Source organism: Ranitomeya imitator, chromosome 2 (genome assembly GCF_032444005.1).
Source record: "Ranitomeya imitator isolate aRanImi1 chromosome 2, aRanImi1.pri, whole genome shotgun sequence".
In the NCBI taxonomy this organism is placed as follows: domain Eukaryota; kingdom Metazoa; phylum Chordata; class Amphibia; order Anura; family Dendrobatidae; genus Ranitomeya; species Ranitomeya imitator.
In genome coordinates, this window is record NC_091283.1 from 775,864,051 (window position 1) to 775,891,061 (window position 27,011).

The 27,011-nt window shown below is 40.9% G+C and overlaps 1 protein-coding gene across 1 annotated transcript in view; it reads left to right on the plus strand.

Annotated features, from left to right (window-relative positions):
- Window positions 1–4,856: 4,856 nt before the first annotated feature.
- Window positions 4,857–27,011, plus strand: part of LOC138665761 (putative neutral ceramidase C) — a 67,148-nt gene continuing 44,993 nt past the window's right edge. Inside the window, exons 1-6 of the mRNA XM_069753532.1 lie at window positions 4,857–4,967; window positions 17,791–17,951; window positions 19,874–20,049; window positions 20,303–20,452; window positions 21,217–21,393; window positions 21,513–21,640. Of these exons, the coding sequence (XP_069609633.1) occupies window positions 17,825–17,951; window positions 19,874–20,049; window positions 20,303–20,452; window positions 21,217–21,393; window positions 21,513–21,640 (758 nt within the window). The 5' untranslated portion in view covers window positions 4,857–4,967; window positions 17,791–17,824. The remainder of the gene's footprint in view (window positions 4,968–17,790; window positions 17,952–19,873; window positions 20,050–20,302; window positions 20,453–21,216; window positions 21,394–21,512; window positions 21,641–27,011) is intronic.

A 27,011-nucleotide genomic window follows, 5' to 3' on the forward strand; every position in this document is an offset into this window, starting at 1 on the left:
ATAAAAAACAAGCTTGCCAGCAGCCAGACGGGACTGCGCGATGAGGACAGACCCAAAAGCCCCATAAACAGATTTGCGTAACTAGGGACAAATCTCATCCCCATCGCTCCTAGGACTGTTATTACTATTCTTTACTGCATAAAGAGTCAGCAAAACAGCTTACAAAGCAACCATCAACGCGTTTCAGGCATCTACGCACCATTAATCATTTTATTCCTGCACGCCCCTCATTAAGAGTGGTGTACAAACCACCAATCTTAATGAATTGGGGCCAAAGCATTTCACATAGCTAGACTGATCAGTCCCCACTGACTTCTCCCCACCCAACTCCAGATGATTGACAGGTCTCTCCCTTTGTGTCAACATGTTAGTCAAAGGAATGAGAGTGGAGAGAAGCCAGCTGGGGACGACAACAGACTAGTCATCATAGTCAAGGTACATTGCATATACTGTATCTGGGAAAAAAATATCAATTCACTCCTCCCAGGAGGTCTACGCACATCACAATTTCAGATCAATATTTTAAAAATAATTAGAAAATCATGTAACATTTCCTCTGGATACCGGTCAGACACCTCTCACACAGCCAAACCAGATCTCACACTTTGTTTCGGGTATTGCCCCTCGTCAGTGCACAGTGGCTGCAAATTGAGAATCTGGTTTCAGCTTTTATCCTAAGTCATGTGACAAGGCTCGTTGAAGTGTCGACATTGACTTTTAGGATTGCTACTTCCTAAAGGTGGCATGAAACTATTAGAACAAATGGAGTCAAAGAATCTGTCTTTAAAGTACATACAGAATCATTTTTATTTCTACATTAAACATTTATATAAACATGCAATAAAATCATTCTACTCCAATAGATATATTCGTATTCCATAATTAACAGATGAATTTTGAAAGAAGGACTCGGGTAAGCAGGCCAACAAAGAGTGTAAGAAAGGAAGGATCAAGTTCATGAGGAATAGACCATAGTATAATGTGTTAATATGCCTTTAAGAGGTCATAAGTATAATGGCTAGCTCAGGATTGATCCTTACGCATATCGGTCTCAGTATGACACCAGACTGCCAGCCCCTATGCGCGTTTCCCATGGGCTTCCTCGGGGGTGTTGACCTCCAGACTTACTTTACATGAGTCCTGCTTTCAAAATTGACCTGTTAATTATGGAATACTAATATATCTATTGGAGTAAAATGATTTTATTACTTGTTTATATAAATGTTTTAATGTAGAAATCAAAGTGACTTTGTATGCACTTTAAAGACAGATTCCTTGACTCCATTTGTTCTAATATTTTCATGTTTATCTACTGGAGTTTTCTGTCGCATTGTGGCAGTTCTTAGGAAGCCACTTTAGCTCAGTTATATCTTGCACACCCCAAATATTGCTCTGATTTATTTGTTTATTCCTATAGGTGGCACTAGAGTTCTAGTTATCTTCCTCTCTGAAGAGACAATTTGCATATTTCCCAGAGGAGCATTGTGGCTTTAAGTCTCCTTATCTCGGCATGCTTAACAGCCTAAGGCTACTTTCACACATCCGTTTTTTGCCGTCAGGCGCAATTCGGCGAATGGTGAAAAAAAACTGATCCGAATGATGCCGCCGGATCCATTTTTTTTTTACCATAGACTTGTATTAGCACCGGATTGAGCCTGATGGCCTTCCGTTTCGTCCGTTTTTTTGCCGAATGCGGCAAAAATTGCCGGTCCGACGGCCAGAGAAAGCGTACAGAGGAACTTTTTTTTGTTCCGGCGCCGTCAGGCTTTTCTTATAACGGCCTATGCAGCATCAATAGTAAAAACGTAATGTAAAAAATAATAAAAACAAATAAAAAATCGTGATATTCTCACCTTCCGGTGACAATAACCCCAGATGACGTAGCGGTCTCTGTAAGAGACAAAAAAATTATTTTTTTCCTATTTTTTTGGGCACTTTATTTTTTATTCCACACTTTTCTTTCATTTGCACAGTGCATTTTGAAATCAATACGTAGAGCTCTGAACAGAGAAAATGTTTCCATGCTTGATAATACAGCCTTTGGCTTATATATAAAGCTGCTGCTTCCCATGTAACAAGTTGGGAGTTCAAGTCCTGGGAAAGACCAAACTTCAGAGAAAACAAAGAATTAATGAATGTAATAATGTTATTCAGAAGAGGAGTTCCAACGCTCACTTGACTTGTTGGGGAAGAAAATTAGATGTCCATTTTATAAATGTGCAAATACTTTTTTTTTATTTTCCTTTTTTGATTATATTATATTGCATTTAAATAAAAAATTCATCTACCTAACTCTGCCATGTTTTGGACCTACATTATCCTTGTTCTGCCTTTTACCCATTAATTAAGTCAATGATAAATTCAAGTCTTAGAAGGTTAATATTTCACAGCTGTAGCTAGTTGCGTAATGGTAGTTTTTCATTATATTAATAAAGATTGAGATTAATGGGTAAAGAGTTTCTTATAATTCTTATAAAGATCTCATAAACAATTTAGACATTTTGTGAACTTTCACCATGAAACAAAATGAACCTACTTTATCAGAGAAGTCTATCAATATTATCATTAAATCGCTGATTAGTTGTAATAAACACTTAGATGACGATCGTCCCCTAATGAAAGTCCAACCTGATAAAACGCTGTAAAATATATTTTATCATTGAGAGGCAAAACAAGATAACACACAAATGATGTCCATTGTGGTGATTTACTGCAATACATGAAAGAGTTTCTTTTATCGATCGCTACTACATGTGGAAGGGCCTCCATTATGTGGCATCTGATCACGTCTGCTGCTTGCAATCGAGCTTGCCAACCTTAAGATGTCTTGTAATCTACACAATGAATGCTGGAAAAGTGTGAACTAAAATAATTCCTCAGACACATGGAAAATCCACATCCATTAACCTTTGTCTTTGTTAGGTTATATAAAAATAATCAGTAAATCAGTCTTTGTCGTATTATGGGAAAATCTTAGATTTTGGGACAGATGAATTTGTAACCACTCTCCAACGCATGAAATGAGGATTTGGAACAGGCGACCCTCTTCTATTCAGAATCCCATAGTAGGGTACATAGAAATGTTTTAATTTAAACCAAAGATGTAAGTGGCAATGCACTCTAGCAGCCTCTAATCTTTTGTGGGTTCAAGGATGTCAAAATCAAACGTGCTTGATTCTTTGTTTCCCCAACCTTTGCCCTTACTGAAGAGTTAGGAGGCCCCGTAAATATTTGATTGATTGTTAATTAATTTTATAGAATTGGGAGGTTTTTGATGTGTTGGACACCGTTAATTTTAGTGCAGGGTTAGTAACTAAAGGTATTTTGTCATAAAAGCAGAGTAAGCTTTGTTTCAACACCTTTACTGTCTCCATTTGAGGCTTCAGTCTGAAAAATGAAATTCAAGTGGAACCCTTCCAAAGCCATTCAGTATAACAAGGCAGAGAGAGACCAAGGTCTTTAACTTTAACATTAGATATCTTCTAGAGATATTTTCAGCTATGTCTGTCTTTTATGCTAGATGCATGACTGTCTGTAATGCTGTTTGAAAAAATGTCAGAGTCCAACGTTGCCGACTTTTGGGGTTACTTCTAAATCCTGCTTTTCTGCGCTGATGGAGAGCCACTAACTTATTGCCTATTATGAAACAAGCCTAACCTATCCAAAACTGTTCTTCTTGTTCAACAACTAGATGTTAATTTTCATGCAGATTATGGGTCTAGCCAGATAACATAGAAAAACTAAAAAAAAACACATCATAGAAAGCAGACTCACCAAAACCTTGTCTCACCTAAATAATAGAAGGGTTGGCTGCCTAGTAGCCAAAATGCACACAGGTAAGGCTTGCATAAGACACTATTCACACAGATACGTGTGGTGCACAGTGTCTGGACAACCTATTGATCACGCCCATAGTATTAGTCCAGCACTACATATAAATGCACCACACAAAAACCAAGCCAACATAAAGGGGCCCTTGCCACACCCTGCAAAAAAAATGATAAAAAGTGCAACAAAAAGATGAAAAAGTGAATGCATATAGTACAATAAATGAAGTATTGGTAACTTTTTAGGCCAAAATGAATAAGCTCGCAACCCAACATCATGGGTCCTCATTTAACTTGCGAGTCCTACGCTAATATCAAAACAGCTAACATAGAAAAACCTCAAATAATCATGTTGACTTGGTTTTTGTGTGGTGCATTTATATGTGGTGCTGGACGGCCCACCTGATAATACTATGGTTGTCCAGACACTGTGCACCACACCTATCTGTGTGAATAGTGTCTTATGCAAGCCTTACCTGTGTGCATTTTTGCTACTAGGCAGCCAACCCTTCTATTATTTAGGCGAGTGGGTGGTTGTTCTCATCAGTAGGTTGCACCTGTGCTGCTCCAGCCTTTATCAGTGGGGGCTTGCTGCACCCTGCTAGTGCAATTGTCATTTGACAAGGTTTTGGTGAGTCTGCTTTCTATGATGTGTTTTTTTGAGATTATGGGTCTACCATGGGAAAAAAATCTCTGTCTGGGATGGAAGAATTACACCCATCTAATGAAAATTTCTGATTCTGGAAACACTGACACTCCATGAAAAAGTGTCTGAACCATTAAAGGATCATATAATGCTAAATCGGATGATCTGGGCATATTTTTGGAAAATGGAATGACTTATAATACTTTATTGTTTTTGTTGTTTTCTTACCTCTAGAGCTCATAAAAAGAACATATTACTTGTACTTCTCTGAGCTGACTTCTATACTATATTACTTGTCGTCATGTTTTTTTTTTATCAGAAAAAGGGCTAAGAAATCCTTGAAGTAATAAAGATAAGACTGGAATAGCAATATGGCATGATTCAGAAGTTTTTGTGCCAGTTCATGAAAAGTACTACATGATTTCCTTGAGTGAAGGTGGCTTGGATAAACTCCCGACACTTCATGAGGCACATGTATCTGTGAGTGCTATAAGGTAAGACGTCGCTTGGGGTATGTCTCTATCAGTTTTGTACATCGAGAGACTGAAATTCTTGCCCATTCTTCCTTGGCAAACAGCTTGAGCTCAGTGAGGTTTGATGGAGATTGTTTATGAACAGCAGTTTTCAGCTCTTTCCACAGATTCTCGATTGGATTGAGGTCTGGACTTTGATTTGGCCATTTTAACACCTGGATACATTTATTTGTGAACCATTCCATTGTAGATTTTGCTTTATGTTTGGGATCATTGTCTTGTTGGAAGACAAATCTCTGTCCCAGTCAACAGGTTTTCTTCAAGAATGTCCTGTATTTGGCTCCATCCATCTTCCCATCAATTTTAACTATCTTCCCTGTCCCTGCTGAAGAAAAGCAGGCCCAAACCATGAGGCTGCCACCACCATGTTTGACAGTGGGGATTGTGTGCTCAGGGTGATGAGCTGTGTTGCCTTTATGCCAAACATATCGTTTTGCATTGTTGCCAAAAAGTTCGATTTTTGGTTTCATCTGACCAGAGCACCTTCTTCTACATGTTTGGTGTGTCTCCCAGGTGGTTTGTTGCAAACTTTAAATTACACTTTTTATGGATATCTTTGAGAAATGGCTTTCTTCTTGCCACTCTTCCATAAAGGCCAGATTTGTGCAGTGTACGACTGATTGTTGTCCTATGGACAGACTGTCCCACCTCAGCTGTAGATCTCTGCAGTTCATCCAGAGTGATCATGGGTCTCTTGGCTGCATCTCTGATCAGTCTTCTCCTTGTTTGAGATGAAAGTTTAGAGGGACGGCCGGGTCTTGGTAGATTTGCAGTGGTATGATACTCCTTCCATTTTAATATGATCGCTTGCACAGTGCTCCTTGGGATGTTTAAAGTTTTTGAAATCATTTTGTATCCAAATCCGGCTTTAAACTTCTCCACAACAGTATCACGGACCTACCTGTTGTGTTCCTTGGTCTTCATGATGCTCTGAACCCTGAGACTATCACAGAGCAGGTGCATTTATACGGAGACTTGATTACACACAGGTGAATTATATTTATCATCATTAGGCATTTAGTACAACATTGGATCATTCAGAGATCCACAATAAACTTCTGGAGTGAGTTTGCTGCACTGAAAGTAAAGGGGCCGAATAATATTGCACACTCCACTTTTCAGTTTTTGAATTTCCACAAAAATTTAAAATAACCAACAAATTTTGTTCAACTTCACAATTGTGTTCTACTTGATGTTGATTCTTCATCAAAAATTTACATTTGGCATATTTATGTTTGAAGCATGATATGTGGGAAAAGGTTGAAAAGTTCCAGGGGGCCAAATACTTTCGCAAGGCACTGTACATGCTGAACAGCAAATTGCAACATAAAGCAGGGGTCAGCCTTGCATTCCTGCACTGGATTCTCTTATAAATCAGTGTCATAATTCTTTTAATCCAAAGTCCGTGTGAATGTATTCTTATAAATACTAATGCATTTGTCTATATCAGGATATTGGACATGTGGTTATTGATATATCCATATTCGGTCTTTCATCCTCTGTAGCTTTTCCTACTCAGTAATGTTACACTATTGCGGTAAATATGTTGCACTGTTTCATTGCTTTCCCTTCATTGAGCCTCTGACTTTCTTAGAGTCTACTACTCTACTCCTCCATTTGCCATCCAGTCATTACAGCCTGTACTGCTTCCTTCTGTCCATCTTCCTGCACCAGTGTCATCTGGCTATAGTAAACAACAATTGCTCATCCAGACTGAGGATTTTTAGAATTCACCCAACCAGGAGAGACGTGGCAAATGGTTTGAAGAACATCACAATGAGTTCAAAGTGTTGACTTGGCCTCTACATTCCCCAAATTTCAATCCGATGAAGCATCTATGGGAAGTCAAAATCCATGGAGGCCCCATCTTGGCACTATTACCCCTCATATAATATAGATAATGTAGCTGTCAGCAAAACAATGGCTCATTCAACCAGCAGCTATCTCATTTGACTTTCCAATACATAGAAGCTCTTGATTTGTTGATTGCTTACAAAACAAAAGGATCAGCACTTAGCAGTCTGATATTGGAGATGATGGATCCTTGTCTCCCTGATATCATCTGTTAAGGAAGAGTCAGGGATCCCCTTACACATTAGACTGCCAGCTGAAACCGTCGGCATAATGTGCCCCATCCTGGTTCCCTTCCAGTTATAATGTGCCCCATCCTGGTATATATGCCCCCATCCTGATATAATGTGCCCCATCCTGGTATAATGTGCCCCATCCAGTTATATATGTCCCCCATCCAGGTATATATATCCACCATCCTGGTATATATGTCTCCCATCATGGTATACATGTCCCCCTGTCCCCCATCCTTGTATATATGTCCCTCATCCTGATATAATGTGCTCATCCTGGTACCTGGTATAGTGTGCCTCATCCTGGCATAATGTTCCCCATCCTGGTATACATGTCCCCCATGATGGTATACATGTCCTTCATCCTGGTATACATTTCTTCTATCCTTGTACATTGTCCCCATCCTCATATGTATGTCCGCCATTCAGGTATAATGTGCCCCATCCTGGTATAATGTCTCTCATCCTAGTATAATGTGCCCCATCTTGGTATACATGTCCCTCATCCTTGTATATATGTCACCCATCCAGGTATAATGTGCCCCATCCAGGTATATATGTGCCCCATCCTGGTATATATGTGCTCCATCCTGGTATAATGTGCTCTATTCTGGGATATATGGCTCCATCCTGGTATACGTGTCCCTCTTGTTTGTTTTCCTCAAAAATATCCCTGTATTTTGTACCATCCATCTTCCCCTCAATTTGGATCATTTTCCCTGTCCCTGCTGCCGAAAAACTTCACCACAGCATGATGCTGCTACCACCATGTTTCACTGTGGGGATGGTGTTCTTGTGATGATGAGCTGTGTTGGTTTGGTCTAATAACTACAAGATTATCTTCTTTTTCACATTGAGAGCAATGGTTTGGCGCCAGACATAGCATTTATCTCGGTGGCCAAAAAGTTCAATTTTGATCTCATCTGACCACAGCACCTTGACAATGGCAATATGTCTGCCCCTGGATTTAGCACAAGGGGACCAACACAGTATTAGGAAGATATTTTTATTATTAACTAATCAGTGTGGGTAGAGATGAAGGACAGGTCAAGTGCATTTAGCAACATTTCAGTTAAAATCTTTTTTCTTAAAGTGATTATTTGGGATTAATATAGTGCCATATTTGAAAATAAAAGTTTGAGAGGTTTTCCCATCTTAGACATTTATGGCCTTTAGATAGGCCATAAAACCTGATAGATCAGGGTCACACTGCTGGGACTAGCAATTATATAAAGAATGAGAGGTACTGTTTCACACCAGCAGGAAGGTGGAGGAGGTCACAAGTACAGGACTTTCAGCCATTAACTAAAGGTACCTTCACACTGAGCAACTTTAGAACGATAACGATAGTGATCCGTGATGTTGCAGCGTCCTGAATAGCGATATCGTGTTTGACACGCAGCAGCGATCAGGATCCTGCTGTGCCATCGCTGGTCGGAGCTGAAAGTCTGGAACTTTATTTTGTCGCTGGATCACCCGCTGACATCGCTCAATCAGCGTGTGTGACGCCGATCCATACTTACATTTCCGGTGTCTGTCGCGTCCCCTGGCGTCAGCTTCCCTGCACTGTGTCAGCGCCGGCCGTAAAGCAGAGCACAGCGGTGACGTCATGACATCACCGCTGTGCTCTGCTTTACGGCCGGCCGGCACTGACAGTCAGTGCGGCAAGGTGACGGCGGGGGACGTGACAGACACCGGAATGTAAGTATGTAGTGTTTTTTTTTTTTACATTTATAATGGTAACCAGGGTAAATATTGGGTTACTAAGCGCGGCCCTGCGCTTAGTAACCCGATGTTTACCCTGGTTACCCGGGGACTTCGGCATCGTTGGTCGCTGGAGAGCTGTCTGTGTGTGTGACAGCTCTCCAGCGACCACACAAAGACTGAACAGCGACGCTGCAGCGATCGGCATCGTTGTCTATATCGCTGCAGCGTCGCTTAATGTGACGGTACCTTAAGGGAGTTACAAAATTAGCTTAGCATATATCTGATAGAAGGGTGGGGGGGGACTCGCCTCTGGCACACATTCTATGAATCTCAGAGATGGATATACTCCTGTAAATGTACATTTTCCTTTCCTACATTGGTAATTCATCATAACAGACTATGATGGTTTCTATTTGTAGAAATGTTTATGGTTTCAATAAAAAATTAAATAAAAAATGGAGATTATTCAGATTAGATTATCTGCAGAGCTGTGTGGGTGAAGATTGGTGAAGACTAGTGATGAGCGAATATACTCGGTACTCAAGATTTCCCGAGCACGCTTGCGTGTCCTCCGAGTATTTGTAAGTACTCGGAGATTTAGTTTATATTACCGCAGCTGAATGATTTACATCTGTTAGCCAGCATAAGTACATGTGGGCATTCCCTAGCAACCAGGCAACCCCCACATGTACTTATGTTGGCTAGTAGCTGTAAATCATTCAGCTACGGCGCTGAAAACTAAATCTCCGAGTACTTACTAACACTTGGAAGACATCCGAGCGTGCCCGGGAAATCTCGAGTACCAAGTATATTCGCTCATCACTAGTGAAGACCGGTGACAAGGTTCAGCTCAACAATATTTTATTGTTCTACTTTTAGAGTCAATAATCTGTTACTTGGGTGCCAGAGGGTTTACTGGGGACAATTATGCATGCATTCAACAATCACTATAGTGTAACGTGGTGATCATCTGATAGATCATGCTCGTGACATATGATCTGTAAAGTCAGTTACTCCCAGTCATTAGTAGGACTCATGTAGATTAGCACCGTCGCTTCCATTATCAATGGATGTGATGCATATGAATCTGTATAGCAGTATTGTCCTGAAGTTATAGCTAAGGTTATCGCACCACTTACTATCCTTCTACGTTCCCATTATTGTGGTTCCTAAATAGCGATCAATACAAGGTCAATGTTAAATGAAATACGCGGTCAGCCTTCGATCTTCTACAGTACAGAACACGTCCCCATACCGCACAGAGCAGACATTTTCCATACGATTACCTATGTTCTGAATACTGCTTGCACAATCCAAGAAATCAGATTGATGACAGCCACAATATTTCAGAGAGCCTGACATTTTGTTAGTGCTATGTTCAGTTGCATTCCATAATTGAATGGGAGTTTCTGTAAATCCTCACTGTTTGTGCTAGGCATTCCTGTTAGATAGAGAATAGACTCGGATGGTGTCGTACACTCAGAGAGACCATAACACATCTGCTTTGTGTCTTTTTGGATGTTTAAATTTGCCTTTCCATTAAAGGACATTAACTTATAGTCAAATTCATTCCAAAAAAGACACGTGTGCCCAGTGAGGGGCTGCCAGTTGGGCATTAGAGGAGTTACTGGAATTTTATCTTTTTTTTGTTCGATCTACAAAATATGGTTAAACGGATTCTACAAAATATTCATTGCACCATGGATAGTGCAAAAAAAAAACATGTTTTCTATTTTAACCTTATTTGTCATTTAATGGAGTGTTTTGGAAAACCCATGACCCCTGGTTGTATTTAAAAAATAAAAAATAAACTGCTTTATTCACGATCTCGGGAACCAACCTTGAGTTTCCACCACTGTTTTCTAGTGTCTGTGTCTGTCATAGTGTGTAATTTGACAAAACCAAAGATAGAAACAAAATGGACATATACCCTGCTATAAGTAAGTAAAAAGCAATAGAGCATATAAATGACATAGGGGACTTAGTAAACACTGTGTTTGATAATAAAAAGAAAGCGTAAAAGCCATCCACCAAAGCCAAGATGTACCAAGTCAGGATGGTCCTAACCTCCAATATTAAAACCTTACCGTGTGTCAAAAATGACCTCAATGTGAATAATGGCTGAGCAGGATCGGGCACAACTATGGATACCCAACAATGGGAAGATATATAAATGTAATGCCCAACTCAAAGAAAGGAAAGCCACGTCCTTGCATGCAGTGAGTACAAGAACTTAAAGCCAAAACCTTACACATGGTCAGTTTTGAATACTAGCGGTTAGGAGGACCGTCCCGACTGGGTACACCTTGACGCTGGTGGGACGCCTTTTATGCTTTTTTTAAATTAAAAACAGTGTTTACTAAGTCCACTATGCTATTTATATGCACTATTCCTTCTTACGTACAGCAGGGTATATGTTCATTTTGTTTTTGTCTTCGGTTTTGTCTGTATAGTGGCCTGTGTGAACATTCTCCTGTACGTTGCATGTACACTAACTTGTACTATACTACAGTTCATTTCTTATGATAGTGTGTAATTTGTCTGATATAACGTTGACAGCACTGCAGTCAATCAGCTCTTGCCATCAACTCTCTCGGGGCTTAGTTGTTGGCTGCAGCGCTGTCGTAAGTGCTGCAGACAGTACCAGATTCTGGGCGCTGCGGAGGAGATTGAGCACTGGATCTAGTAAGGGTGATTATAGCTCAGTTTGTGTCTTAAAAAAAAAAAAAACTGCAGCCAGGGGGAAAGTGTTTTCTAAAAATGAAAAATCCCTTTAAATGAAAAAGAAGTTTAAAAGAGATAATACGAGGGGTATTCAATAAATTATTTACCTTAATATGTAAACAAAATTTTCTGAGAAAGTTAAATTTACTACTTTTCAATGTAATTCCCCTTGACTTAAACACATTTATTCCACTTCTCCTCCTGTGATCGGATGTCCTCAGAATAGGAAACTTCTTTCTGCTGCAAGAACCCTGTTACTGCCTCTTAGACTGCATTATCACCAGGAAATCATTGCCTACGCAGAAATTTCTTCAGGTTTTAAAATAGAAAGTAATCACTGGTAGTCACCTCTGGACTATAGGGTGGATGGTTAAGCTTCATGAAGCCACATTCCTGATAGCAACGTGTGATTTCTGAGACTTGTGTGCCGGCGTATTGTCGTGAAGCAGCAACCCACCTGCCGACAACTTCCTGAGGTGTTTCTCATGTAATGCTTTCATTGCTGAAGTATACAGTAGGCGTCTCCAATAATTGTTGTCTTTTGTGGCATGGATTCTAGTAACAATACTCCTTTGGTATCCTAAAGAACTGTTACCATGATCTTTCCAACTGACTGCTGGACATGAAATTTTTTGGAGTTGGTGACCCCTAGTGCTTCTGTTGCATGGACTCTTGTTTGGTCTCCAGATCATGGTGGTGGACCCATGTTTCATCACTGGTAACAAGTTAAGAAGTCATCTGGATTTTCTATAAGCGTGTCTAAATTCTTTTGCCTAAATTGCTGCAACATATTTTTTGCTCAGGTGACAGCATTTGTGGCACCCATTGGAAACTGACCCTTGCCATCATCATCATCATGAGTGCTACTGGAAACCAGGCGAACTAATATCCCTAATTCATGAGCTGTAACACTGACTTTGACTGGATGATCTTCTAAAATCATGGCCTTCATTTTTCAACACATTTCCTCTGACGATGCTTCAACCGGTCATTCTACACAGGGGTCATCTTCAATTGATTCCCTACCCCATTTAAACTGTTTGGCCCAAAACTTTATTTGGTCGTAGTATGGTGCATCACCTCCATGTACAGCATTCATCCTTCCATGGGATTTATTTAGGCTTCTTTTCTTCCTTTGTAAGGAATTTAAACACGGAATGTAGCTCCAAATCCCTCTCTTTCTTTGTAGAGTCATATTGTTCTGCACTTGCCATCCTGTCACTTCCAGTGCTTTCATCGGACTGAACTTCTACTATGTCTTTTGCACGTCCAGACAACTCTCAAGACGCACAGAAAAACTCAGCTTTCTAACACTGACAGAATATGCTGGGGTAGATAACGTATTGAACACCCCTTGTATGATGTTTTTTCCTGCATACTGCAATGATTTACAAAACCCAGGGTGGCATGGAAGCTCAATGGTTAGTACTGTTGCTCTGCAGATGCTGCGTTCAAATCCAACCAAGGACAACATCTGCATGGAGTTTGTATGTTCTCCCCGTATTTGAATGAGTTTCCTCTGAGTTCTCTGGTTTAAAGCAATATTGGTTTCGGACCACCCCTTTAAGCAACTTTCTAAATTATCTTCTTTAGAAATGTGTACTCTTTTCCTTCTGCACTGTAAAGCAGGTAAATGGATGCAGTAACACAGAGGCGCAGAGCAAAGGGTTAACAGATGTATGGTTTAATTAGCACAGGAAGAATTCTCCTCGCAGGGAGAAAAAGTGGTTAAACAGATTTTAAGCTAAAGAGCAGTATAACTTAAGACCACAGTCTATGCATTTAACTGTTTCACTTATCGTGATTCCGATGCTGATCACTACTCCAAAAATGAAAGCTGAAAGCAAGCTGATGCTGGTGTTGCGACCTTCAGGCTTCCCCGCCCAACAGATTTGTGTACACTCTTCTGGCGGCAATGGGTGGTCACCGGTCTGACTAACTCTACCCGCAGCAGGTCCCTCTTCTCTCTCCTCTCTGCCCCCTCCCAGCAGGTCATCAGTCCTCTCCATCTTTAATTTCTTTCCCCCCTGCAACAAGAGGCGTAGCCCCAGCAGTTACGGATCCAGTGCTCTGCCAGCACCCACAGCCCGCTCTTCTTCCTTACCGCACTTTGTCCGTAAATCCTATATCTGAGTGATCTGTAAAAAAGAAACAAAGCTGTCAGCTCTCCAGATACTACTTGATGACTCTCTACTCGTTCTTATAAGTGTTAGCAGGAGAATGAAGGGATTGCACACAGATCTGCAGTGGAGAAAGTATAAAGTATCCCAGTGAGGGCATAGAAGACAGGCTAGAGAAAAGGAAATAGGTGCAAAATTAGAGCTTTTCTGATACATGAAAGTAAGAGAAGTCAAAAGCACCCTGGCTACACTCAGATATGGAACACAGCCTAAACTCCTGAGAGGGACACTCCCAGCAGAAAAGAAGCTTGGATCAGGCTGCAAACTACATATCAGGGGGATCAGACAATGAAGGAATCAATATTGCAGTGAAAGTTAATGCAATTTTAATAACTAAAGGTAACTACTAGCACATTTAAAAAATATGTTTTTTTATGTCCATTGTGCCCATAACGTTAACATTTTATTTCTGCCGCAACCAAATAACATTGAAACATAGGGCAGTGGCTCGATCTAAGCCTGTGAAGATCTTAGTTTCTTCTAGTAGTGATAATTTGTTTAGCCAAACAATTGCTTTACATGGAATGGAAAATATTTTCCTTTATGTGATTGTCTTAAAAAGCTAATGAAAACAGCAGTTTAATAGCTCATGTCCACAGTAACAACTGTCATTGACTCTAATCATCCCATTCGTGCCCGGCGTCTGTATAACCAAAGCAATTAGACAATAGCGCCAGACATTAGCTCTTTCACCTCTATTTCATTCCTTGATGCTCATTATTAAGTCTTGCTACATATGGTTTTATTTCCACTATTGAAGTTGTTTGAATTTTCAGTACCAGCAAATGCAATATTAGGAAACCTTCTCACTTTATTGAGGTGGCTCCAAAGGGAGGGAGACTATAGTGTTCACAATAATTCAGCAGATTCAAGGATAAAACTCACTCTCTTAGGTCGGGATCACACATGCGAGAAATACGAGTCTCGCATGGTAATCCCCGGCCCTGCCGCCTGCACTCCGGAGTGGAGTGTGCGGCCGCATAGCAATACATGGAGCCGCACGCTCCGCTCCTGAGTGTCGGTGCAGGGCCGGGGATTGCCATGCGAGACTCGGACGTATTTCTCGCATGTGTGATCCCGGCCTTATCCTAGTTTTCCACATGTATGATAGAAGGAGAGCAGCGTTATAAGCATCCAAAGGCAGCTAGGTCTTTTTCCCCAAAATTACTTTACAGAACATGTCACATGCTTAATCTTTCTAACATATGTTCTATAAAATGTGATATTAGTGACCAGATATATGTTTGGGGCTGTTCACATTGTATTCAACCACTACAGTTGCTGACACAATTGAAGGTTGCCTTTGAATCCTTAAAAAATTGGATTCAGATAGAATCCCGATCAGAGCCATTGTGGAGAATGTATCATGTTTTGTGACAGCAGTTTACAGTATTTTATTATTTATGGATATTCATACAGTGGCATAACTAGAGTCTGATTGCCCCAGGTACAAAATTTGGACTTGGGCCCCTAACTGCTTGTTCGCCAGATGTATGGACACTTATAGCGTTCTAAATCCCCCATCATTGCCCATTCCACCACCACAATAATTGCCTCCTCCCCCACCACTACCATTGTCCTTTCCACCACTAACATCATTGTCCTTTACACCACAACCATCATTGCTTTCTCCCCCATCATTGTCTATTTCAACACCTCCATCATTGCCTACCCCCACCATCCCCATCATTGTCTTTTCCACCACAACCATCATTGCTTTCTCCTCCCACCACCCCCATCATTGCCCATTTCAACACCTCCATCATTGCCCATTTCAACACGTCCATCATTGCCTCCCCCCACAACCATCATTGCTTTCTCCCCCACCACCCCATTATTGCCCATTTCAACACCTCCATCATTGCCTCCCAACACCCCTATCGTCCTTTCCACAACCATCAACATTGCCTTCTCCCCCACCACCCCTATCACTGCTCTCTCCACACAGCACCGCACCACTCTGTCACACACACACATACACATACACACACAAAGCAAAGCACCACCGCATACACCCGCACACACACACGCAAACAGACACACAGCACCACTCACCTCTTCGAACGTTCCGCGCAGCACATCCTGGCAGCAACTTTGTTGCCGGCAGCTTTCTGTCTGAAACAGCCGCACTGAATGATAACATCATCCAGCCACGCTGTGTCAGACAGGAAGTGCCGGCAGGAAGGCATCAGATCCCTGCAGCTCCAATCCGCTGCCAAGCTGCAGGGACTGCTCCCTGCCTGCTGATTGCCCTCAGAGTTAGCCACCCTGCAAGGGCCCACCTCCGGGGCCCCGATGCAGCTGCACTGGCTTTACATGCAGGCAGTGTTAGCCTCAGCCTGTGGCTAACACTGCCCGCTATTAAAGTGAAATGAATGTTCATTCCTCTCCACACCCATGGGGGCGTGGGAAGCAGGAATATTCATTTCTCTTTAGCAGCGGGGACAGGCTTCTGTCTCCGGCTGCTTCTCCACTGGCACCGGCCAGTATGCCATCAGGTGTCAGTGCCTGGGCCCACCGAATACTTCAGTTCTCCGGTGGGCCAGTCCAACCCTGCTCAAGTCCCTAACTGGAGTAAGATTCGTGGTATGGCGCATACGGATGCATCTTAATGAATCACAAAGATGTAGCTCTAGCACCCCCTGACGAAGGTTGTTTGTGCCGAAACGCGCGTTGGGGCGCGTGGTACCAACGGCGGTATACTTTGCGGCAGCAGTACCATTTTGGTCTTACTATCGCTGGCCGCTTATACTAATTAAGTGTGGGGATTTCTCCGCATGGTGCTGGTCTTAGTTGCGTTGTTTCTACCACTTACTCCTGATTTTTTAGGAGAGGATATCCCGCCATTTATAGTGACAATTATATGGGGTTGTACCCCCTTTATTGTTGGATTATGTATTAGGACCTTTCCCTAACCTTCCTCCTGCCATTGTTGTATGACACTCAGCTTGTTTTGTTCTTTTTATTGCTTTCAAGCATGTATGTTTTAATAATAAAGTATTGTGTTTTGTACTCTTAATTTCACCTTATGTCATCCTTTTTTTTGGGTATGGTTATGTATATAAGAAGCATACGTCTTCCAATTTCCTCTCGATTAGACTTCAAACTAGTCTCTTCCTCATCTTTACAAAAGACTTTTCAGTAGTCTCCTTATCATTACAGACAGGATTACCAAGACAGGATGACCCAGAATCCACCATTCACAATAGGTGATGTCAGAACTCCCATCATCTCTCTCCCTGCGCAAATACATTTTCCTTGATCAGGACATAAGCTGAAAAAGACATCTACTTAAATTACTCAAGTCAATAGTGTCAGTGCCAGGCTATTATTGCCTTTGTCCATGTGGCTGCTGTGTAGATCCTGGAAGTAGAATCCAATATTAGGCTTAGTGGCCAGTGCAAAATTTGTAAAGGTTCTTTCATATTGTGTTCTGTTTCCCTGTCGGGGCATATGTCCAAAATCCACCTCAAGACAGGGTCCAGACGCATGTGCAATTATAGACTGTATTGGTGATGGCAGAGTGAACATGCGCTTTGCCGTGCACTTTTTTGGGAGCGTACGTCTACAGGAGGCGAATATTCAGATGCAGTCTACTACATCTGCGTGTCTGCCTCCTGTAGGCAAACACTGTCAAAAATTATGCAGGTTAGAGCGCACCTTCGCTCTCCTATCACAATTACAGCCTATGGCCCTGTTGGCGCATGCGTAGGGACCCTGTTTTGTGGAAGATTTCGGGTGTACAGTATACCCCGACAGGGAAACAGAACGCAATGCGAAAGCACCCAAAGATTTTCTTTTCAGTGTTGACCATGATATGAACAAATAAAAATAAAAACAAAACATTAATTTATCAATGAAAAAATACATTTAACAAAAAAAACCTAGATTTTTAGCCAAAGGTAATATTTTGTCAACACATTCCCATTAAAAACTGGATTTTATTGTTACGCGGGTTGTATTTGTCTTTTATTGTATTTTATTTGAAGACCTGCAAATATAATTCATGTGATAAATATGGAGTTGTACGTGTTCTGCACGATGAATCCATTATCCAATCTCAATGTGAACTTCTCCCTTCCTTTGTAGATTGTAAATTGGCTGCACGTGACAATCCAGAAAAATGGGAAAGAAGAGGACTTTCAGCAACCTGGAAGTGGCCCTTATTGTGCTCACAGTATTACTCTTCTGTATTTCCATAGGTTTTATAGTGATGTTATTCATCCTGGAAGACACAGTAAAAGAAGATAGTAAGTTCATCCATTAACACTCCATGCGCTGCTCAGTGTTATCTGTGCACCATTAATAAATATAACATGGAGGCAGATTGTAATAGGAATTTAACTTCAAGGTTCTCACACTGAATACATAAGGCTAGATCTCTATTTTTTTACCTTATGAATAGAAACAGGATAGTACGAGTATACACTTGCCGATATTAATTCAGGAGGTACATCACAACATGTCTTAGCCTCCCATCAATGCACGGATATGTGCATGCATTGGATCCAATGCATCAAAGCTTTCATGCCAGAATTCTGGTGTAAAAGCTTTGAACAGTTACAAAATTTCGGTGCAACTCAGAGCTTCGTCAAAATTTTGCAACTTCTGGTGTCTTCATAACAGTTTTTCCCAGCTATGTTGAAATGGGCAGAGCTGGGGCGGGACGGAGGTACGGTGCGAATGCTGCTGTTCGACATGAATTGGACAGTCGGCGGCATTCACTACACCACACGTCTTACTCCAGCAACGGCACACCACTCATCCTGATTCGCGAAGAGGCATATGAATCAGGGGCTCCTGATTCCAGTGCATCTTCTCATCAAGAACAACACTAGCCTTGATGAATAAGGCCCAATTTATTTTTTAAACTTTTTTTCCCCATGGAACACACTTGAAAAAGTGACTCAAAATGGCTCCAAAAATTAAACAGAATGTACAGGAATGTAAAAACAACATTGCTGTGCAGTGTGCACATGTTCAGTCTTTTGTTTTTTCTTTGTACTGCTTCGGGGTTTGGAACATTGAAAAGAATTAACGTTCATTTTTTTAGGCAGCTTCTGCTATGGAGACGCTTGCAAAGCTGCTTTAGGTGCTAGAAAACCTTGGAGGGTGCACCAGTGTCTTAAAGTCATGGTGTGCACATGCCCTTAGCGAGGGATATTGCCCATGCAGGCATACAGTGGCATGCAACGTCCAATCACTCAGATTGTAAAAATGTACACTGTGTGGAATTGGACAGCATTTTTCCATACAGTAAAAACAAAATTATGTTAAGACCCAGCAAAGGCCCAAAGGTCTGTGTTGGATAAATGAAGACAAATTAATGCTCTTGGCACATATAGGAGATTTCCATTTATTTATGATTTTTTTTTAATTTTCTATTTCCATTATCTATAGTAAACACAATTCTAAATCCTTACAATTTTCACACTTGCTACTCTCTACAGGCTCGTCAGGTATAACTCATGGTCCAGAGGAAAAATGCATTCCTATCTCCAAATAGAGCACAGTAAATCCCTGGATCAATGCCCCATCTGCAGAAATCTAGCACCCATACATTTTTAATATTATATTTTTCAAGAAATACATCTAACCTCCTCTTGATCTTGTTCAATGAATGACATTCATGTACAAAATACAAAATAAAAACCTTCTACTGACTGGCCAATGTTATAATCTAAAAATTAGTTACCTGTACATAGTCCATCATTTCATCAGTGGCAAATTTAAAGGTAATATCCGTGTTCACAAACAAATTGCTCTATTATACTGAAAAGTCTAAAAGATGTCCTGTTATTTTATGCTATTGTTCCAATGCAGACAAATGTGTCCCCATGGTAACAGACTACAAATAAGCTCTGTGTAGTCTGATCATGTACTCGGCTTTCTGTGCTTACTTTTTGCTCACATTCGTTTAGTAGGTTAAAAGAAGTTGGGGACAGATGGAAGTATAATCGCAGGAATAAACTATACATGGCCTATTTGTTGTCTATTACCATGTCTGCATATGAGCTGTAAACTCAAAAATATTTTTTTTATGTACATTATTGGTGAATCATCTTCATGTTTTTTTCATTGTGGGTGCATTGGAGCAATAAAAACAATATTGCTTCTAAAACACTTTCTATTGCAATATTAGAAATATATTCTTTATAATGTTCTTTCACAGGTTCAACCACAACAAAATCACCTTCAACATCATCATCATCATCATCAACATCATCACCATCAACATCAAAAAGAACCACAAAACGATCCGAATCAACAGCTGATCCTCATCCTAACGCCTATCTGATTGGAGCCGGAAGAGCAGATTGCACCGGCCTCCTGGCAGATGTTCCTTTGGTACTTGACCAGTTTTGTACTATCTGATTCTGTGCTGATATTCTTCATATAGTTAATGGAACCTGATTTACTATTACATAGGTGTGGAGGTATGAGAGCCATGTGCTCCACCACATGAGAGATGAGCAGGGTTCTCAGGAATCCAATATTCCTCGGCTATGTTATATATAATGTAGAATCACAATGCCATCCTGATATGCTCTGTTTCCTTGACATATGTTAATCATTGTCCATTTTGCTTTTCTTCTTCCAGATGGGCTACGCTAGTGGTGAACAACGGGCTGGAGGACTACACACACGCCTATACAGTCGTGCTTTCATTGTAGCAGAACCAGATAATTCCAAAAGAGTTGTTTTTGTGAGCGCTGACATTGGAATGGTTTCACAAAGGGTCAGATTAGAGGTAAGAATGATTATTAAGCTAACCATTGTTTTATTATCAGTCACTGACTGATACGTGATGATAATATAAGAAATACAACAATAGAATTATTTCACCCCCAAAAATGTTGTATCAGACTGAAAATTACTGTAAACTTTACAGTGGGTAATACTGAGACAGGCCAATGTAGAGGTGTTAGGTGTCACTTTGAAGACCTAAACTAACATATGGTCATTGTTTTGCTATAGCTCCACTATGGATTCTTGTGTCACCAGGATTTTGCATAAGCTCACATGTGCTCAAGAGTTTAAAGACCCTCTCACAATGACCAATGATCGGCCAGAAGGGTTGCTCATAAGAATACTAATTCCTGATCATTGGCACGTGTAGATATACCACACATCAGCCAATGAATGATAAAAAGGGTTGATTGTCAATTGACTAGATCCTTAAGACGGGTCACATCACATTTTACCCTACGTTCAGTGTCTCCTTCAGGGCTTACATCTGAACCCCCACAAAATAGGATTCGGGCATATGCACTGACAGTCATTGGCTATAATGATGTAAATGGAGTCACAGTGCGCTCTGTCGTACATTATTTTTGGTTGTATAAGCCTATTTGAGGTAAGCAGCAGCAAGACATTGTCTACCTACTATGTCCTCTTCTGTTAACTCAGAATTCACTAATAGGAGATATGACAATGTGTTCTAAACTGACTAAGTGTTTAGAGAAAAGATGAATTATTTCATGACAATTTAAAACACTACTGTGTATTTTTTAGGTCATGAATATCCTGGAAAGCAAGTATAACGGCCTCTACAGACAGGACAATGTGATATTAAGTGGGACGCACACACATTCTGGACCGGGTGGATATTTTCAGTACACAATTTTTAGATTGATAAGTGGAGGATTTAGCCGAGAGGCCACTGATGCCATAGTAAATGGCATTGTCAAGGTACCGTCAAAAATAATCTACTCTTGAGCAATATTATAATGCAGAAGCTGCAAATACTATGCACAGGTGACCAGACTGGTTGTAGAACTTCTCAATGTTTTGTGTCATCTCCAATCCAGAGCATTGACATAGCACATGGAAGCATGAGGAGAGGACGGGTCTTTGTGAACAAAGGTGACCTTGACAAAAGCCATATCAACAGAAGCCCTTCCTCCTATCAGCAGAACCCTCAATCAGAGAGAGACAGGTATTTTGGTTTTCTATTTTTTGGTAGCACCTCTTCTTGTCCCCCATAAACATTAAATGTCAGCTGAACAGCTGTCTCTCTCGACTTCCCTATATGCGGGAATGCTTCAGAGAGAACACAAGGACTTACAGTCAGGAGGTTGGATCCTTCTCTCCTCCAACATTATCTGTTGGGGGAATGTTGGCAGTCCCCCATTCACATTAGACTGTTGGCCAATCCCACAACAATCAACAGGTTTGGCCAACTCTAATGGGGTCTTGATTTTATGGACAATGCTGTCTAAAGGACTTGGTCAGCAACCACTACTTTTGGGGTTAACCGGATACACTCAGATCTCAGTATTGTAATAATTTACAGGATCATTGTGACAAGAGGAAATCTATGAAATAAATGTGACAACATCATTCATTTAAAAAAAAAAACTGAACTGGAAGAACTACTGTATGTTGTCAGTGTGCAGCTGGAGCGAGGTTTAGTTACTGACCATCTATTTTCATACCATATCTAAATCGTCTACTTGAGAGAAACCTTTAAGATGAGCCAGTTGTATGACATAGGACTGCTGAAAGCTTTTATAGGTGACAAGCTCAATCAACTGGTAAATTAACTTTCACTGGCAAATAGAAAAACCACTCAGAAGTAATTGGGTAAGTGAGAAATATGGTTTGTGAACTGCTCAATAAGGGCTCATAACATCCATCTGCTGGTGCTATCTTCTGATCTGCAGTTTTGGCTGTGGATTTTTTTGTTTTTGCATTTGCCACAGTAAAGGTCATTAACGAGATAAATTAACAATTAAACTGACCTTTTCATACTACACGTCACTCCGGCAACAAGTGAACACACCATGTGCATCATCAGTAAAAGCTGGATAGGAATGCAAATTGCTGGCATTGTTTTACTTTTTATGAAATCTACAGTAGGTATTCTTCTTCACATGAGTTAATGGTAGGTGGTTGAAATAACTACAATATTGCACCCTGTGATCCCCATCCGTGCATCACTACTTTATCTCATATATCTTAAGCTTTAGAGGACCTCATGAAACATTTACTCACATTCACCACATGGACAAAAACATTGGGATACCTATGCGCTACACCTGTTGGAACTTCTATGACATCCCATTCTAAATCCATAGGTGTTAAAGGGAACCTGACTGGAGATTCATGCTGAACGAATAAATGGCAGCAGGAATTGGACTCATGCATTTGAAATCCTATGGCGTTTCAGAGAAAATATTTTGAAAAGGCGACCAGGGACTAATCATCAAGATTTGTATTTTTCATGCTGGTCTTGATGAGGGGCTGTGTGGAATGTGAGGTGCCGGATTCATTAAGAGATGCACTCCTCTTAAAGAATCAGGATATGTGCAAAGTGACTGGTGCCTCAGTGTGGCTCGTGGCAAACCTTACCTCAGTCAGAGACTGGCGTAAGATTTGTAGCATAAGGAATGCCACCACTCGTTATGAATTGGACAAGCTGGGTTCACCACACCCCGTCACACCCTAGCTTCATCCACTTTGTGGGACCTTGGCGAAAATGGCATGAAAATGCTGAAAGTCGCAACATTTTTGTGCAGCCTTGTGTTGCGCAAAAACTTTGCTCCTTTTCAAAGATTTTTACACCAGTTTTCTAGTGTAGGCTATAATGAATTGAGGCCTTTGTGTCTCAATAAGTAGTCTGAGTTAGGTTCTCGGTGACTTCTCCCCATCCACTAACTTAGGCTGACAAGTGTCTCCCATATACACATATTTAGAAACCAGTCAATGTAGAAGAGATGGGGCAGGGAGAAGATGATGGGGACCTGCGTTGGACTAGTAATCCGAGACAACTAGTGCCAAATGCATCAAAGCTTTCACGACAGAATTCTGGCACAAAAGCTTTGAAAAGTTGCTAAATTTAGGTGCAACTAAGGCTACGTTCAGACTAGCGTTGTGCGCCGCTGCGTCGGCGACGCAACGCACGACGCACGCAAAAACGCGGCAAAACGCACGCAAAAACGCTGCGTTTTGCGACACGTGCGTCGTTTTTTGCCAAAAATCGGACGCAAGAAAAATGCAACTTGTTGCGTTTTCTTGGTCGAACGCTTGCGGCAAAAAAGACGCATGCGTCGCAAAACGCAACAAACAAAAACGCATGCGTCCCCCATGTTAAACATAGGGGCGCATGACGCGTGCGTCGCCGCTGCGTCGCCCGACGCTAACCCGACGCACACTAGCACAACGCTAGTCTGAACGTAGCCTTAGAGTTACGCTTTCATTTTGCAACTTCTGGCGTCTTCAAGTCAGTTTCTTTCTCCTAGCACTACCAAAATGGGCATGGAGACCGTTACTCTTCAAATTCATGACAAGCGATGGCATTCACTATGCTGTAAAATCGTACTACAGCAGAGACTGGAGTAGGATTTGTGGCAAGAAGCACACAAAGGTGTATGGTATGGGGAAGAGAAAATGGCCTTCCACATGTTGTTCCCCCTGCATTGGAAGCTACAATGTCCAAAATGTCTTGGTTTGCTGAAACATTAATATTTCCCCATGCTGGAACTAAGGGGGCCCAATACAACCCTTTGAAAATACACCATGTTCGAAATTATTATGCAAATTATATTTTTCTTGGATTTTCCTAAATGGTCGGTGCAAATGACAGTCAGTCAAATAAAAGTCATCACCCGTTAGAGTATACTCGAATTTTGTTATAGAAACCTACCAATGATAACAGTATAATCTCCAAAATGAATAAAAACTCAAAATGCACTGTTCTAAATTATTAGGCCCAGTAGAATTTCTAAACATTTGATATTTAGAATTGAGAGTCCTCAATTGAAACATTTGATATGTTTTAAAGAACTGAAAATGCTCGTTTGTGGAATTTGCAGTATTAGGAGGTCACATTCACTGAACAAAAAAGGTATTTAACTCCAAAACATCCTAACAGGCCAAGTTTCATGTTAACATAGGACCCCTTCTTTGATATCACCTTCACAATTCTTGCATCCATTGAACTTGTGAGTTTTTGGAGAGTTTCTGCTTGTATTTCTTTGCATGAAGTCAGAATAGCCTCCCAGAGCTGCTGTTTTGGTGTGAACTGCCTCCCCTGCCTCCCACCCTCAGATCTTTTGCTTGATGATACTCCAAAGGTTCTCTATAGGGTTGAGGTCAGGGGAAAATGGTGGCCAAACCATGAGTTTATCTCCTTTTATGCCCATAGCTGTCAATGACTCAGAGGTATTATTTGCAGCATGAGATGGTGCATTGTCATGCATGAAGATGATTTTGCTCCTGAAGGCACGTTTCTGCTTTTTATACCATGGAAGAAAGTTGTCAGTCAGAAACTCTATATACTTTGCAGAGGTCATTTTCACACCATCAGGAACCTTAAAGGGCCCTATCAGCTGTTTCCTCATGATTCTGGCCCAAAACATGACTCATCCACCTCCTTGCTGATGTCGCAGCCTTGTTGGGACATAGTGGCCATCCACCAACCATCCACTACTCCATCCATCTGGACCATCCAGAGTTGCTCAACACTCATCAGTAAAAAAGACTGTTTGAAAATTAGTCTTCATGTATGTCTGGGCCCACTGCAATCGTTTCTGCTTGTGAACACTGTTTAGGGGTGGCCGAATAGTAGCAAGCCTTTGAAGGATCCTACACCTTGAGGTTAAAGGGACTCTAGAGGCACCAGCAGCTTCAAATAACTGTTTGTTGCTTTGTAATGGTATTTTGGCAGCTGCTCTCTTAATCCAATGAATTTGTCTGGCAGAAACCTTCCTCATTATGCCTTTATCTGCATGAACTCTGTCTGTGCTCTGTTTCAGTCACAAATCTCTTCAAAGTATGATGATCACTCTTACGTTTTCGTGAAATATCTAATGTTTTCATACATTGTCCAAGGCATTGTACTATTTAATGCTTTTCAGCAGCAGAGAGATCCTTTTTATTTCCCATATTGCTCAAAACCTGTGGCCTGCTTAATAATGTGGAACATAATTTTTAAGTAGTTTTCTTTTAATTACAATCACCTGGAAAGCTAATTATCACATGTGTTTAAGATTGATTTCAGTGATCCATTGAGCCCTGAGACACAATACCATCCACAAGTTTATTTGAAAAACAAAACAATTCAATCTTTATGACACTTAAATCCAATTTGCATAATAATTTTGAACACAGTGTAAACCAATAGCATTTTCCTTCCTCTACAAAACTTTTCAGTTGGGACAATGCAGTCGGCAGGTAACTCTCCATTCAGGCAGGGAACCCCTGGTATTCGGCAACCCTAGACTCGTCCATGTGACTACAGGTTAGAGAAGTGTGATTCATCACTGAACAGATTACACCTTTCCTGCTCCAGAATCCAGTGGCAGCTGCCTTATACCACTCCATCCAAATCTTGGCATTGTGCTTGAGATCTAACCGTGAAGCTCCAAGGACACAACTTTTATGCTTATGTCGGAGGATGTCTGGACTAGTTGTGGAGTCAGCAGAGCATTGGTGGCTTTCGCGCACTATGTGCCTAAGCACTTGGTGACCCCACTCTTTTACATATTCTCCACTTTGTGACTGAATTTCTGTGGTTGCTAAACGCTTCCACTTTTCAATAATACCAGTTATAATAGATCATGAAATATTTAGGAGGGAACAGATTTCAAAAGATTTCAAAAACTGACTTGTTGCAACTGTGGCTTCTATTACAGGTCCAAGTCGGTTTCAGTGAGCTCTTTCCAGTGAGCCATTCTTTCACAACTGTTCGTAATGACACTACATGTAAACTCTGAATTCAATGTGTCATTACTTTTGTCTATATAGAGTGAATATTCGCGCCTTTCTAATAATGGATTTGACCACCAGTGACATTGATGACTTATTCATTACATTTACCATTATAATCATTAAATAGAACTGTGATTAAGTGTCAGATTGAGGATTGGAGTTATAATTTAGCTCATCCTCATGAACCTTATGTTGTATAACTTTATACAATGTATTTGTTGGCTTAATTTGCTCCAAAATTCTACACGATTTTAGTGCGTTGTGTTGCATCTCAACTCAAGCCACACTCAATAAGTCACTATCTTTTTTTCAGAAAAGCTTCTAAATTGGATAATAAATCTGGTATAGGGCTTGTACGACAGTATGTTAGTCAATACACTTCAGTGGAAAACTTGAAGGAAAAGACAATTCACAGTTTTGGGCTGCACTAATCGAAATGATGATTATTGATCCTACATATAAGGAAGCGTTTTTTATTTTGCAACGCTTTCCATGCCGGACTGGCGTCTTTCTCAAGTGTAAAAACCAACTGTACAGTGAACATAGGAGCAAGGGGTGTTTAAGTAACTTAGCTCCTTATGGTCTGGGGGAATGTT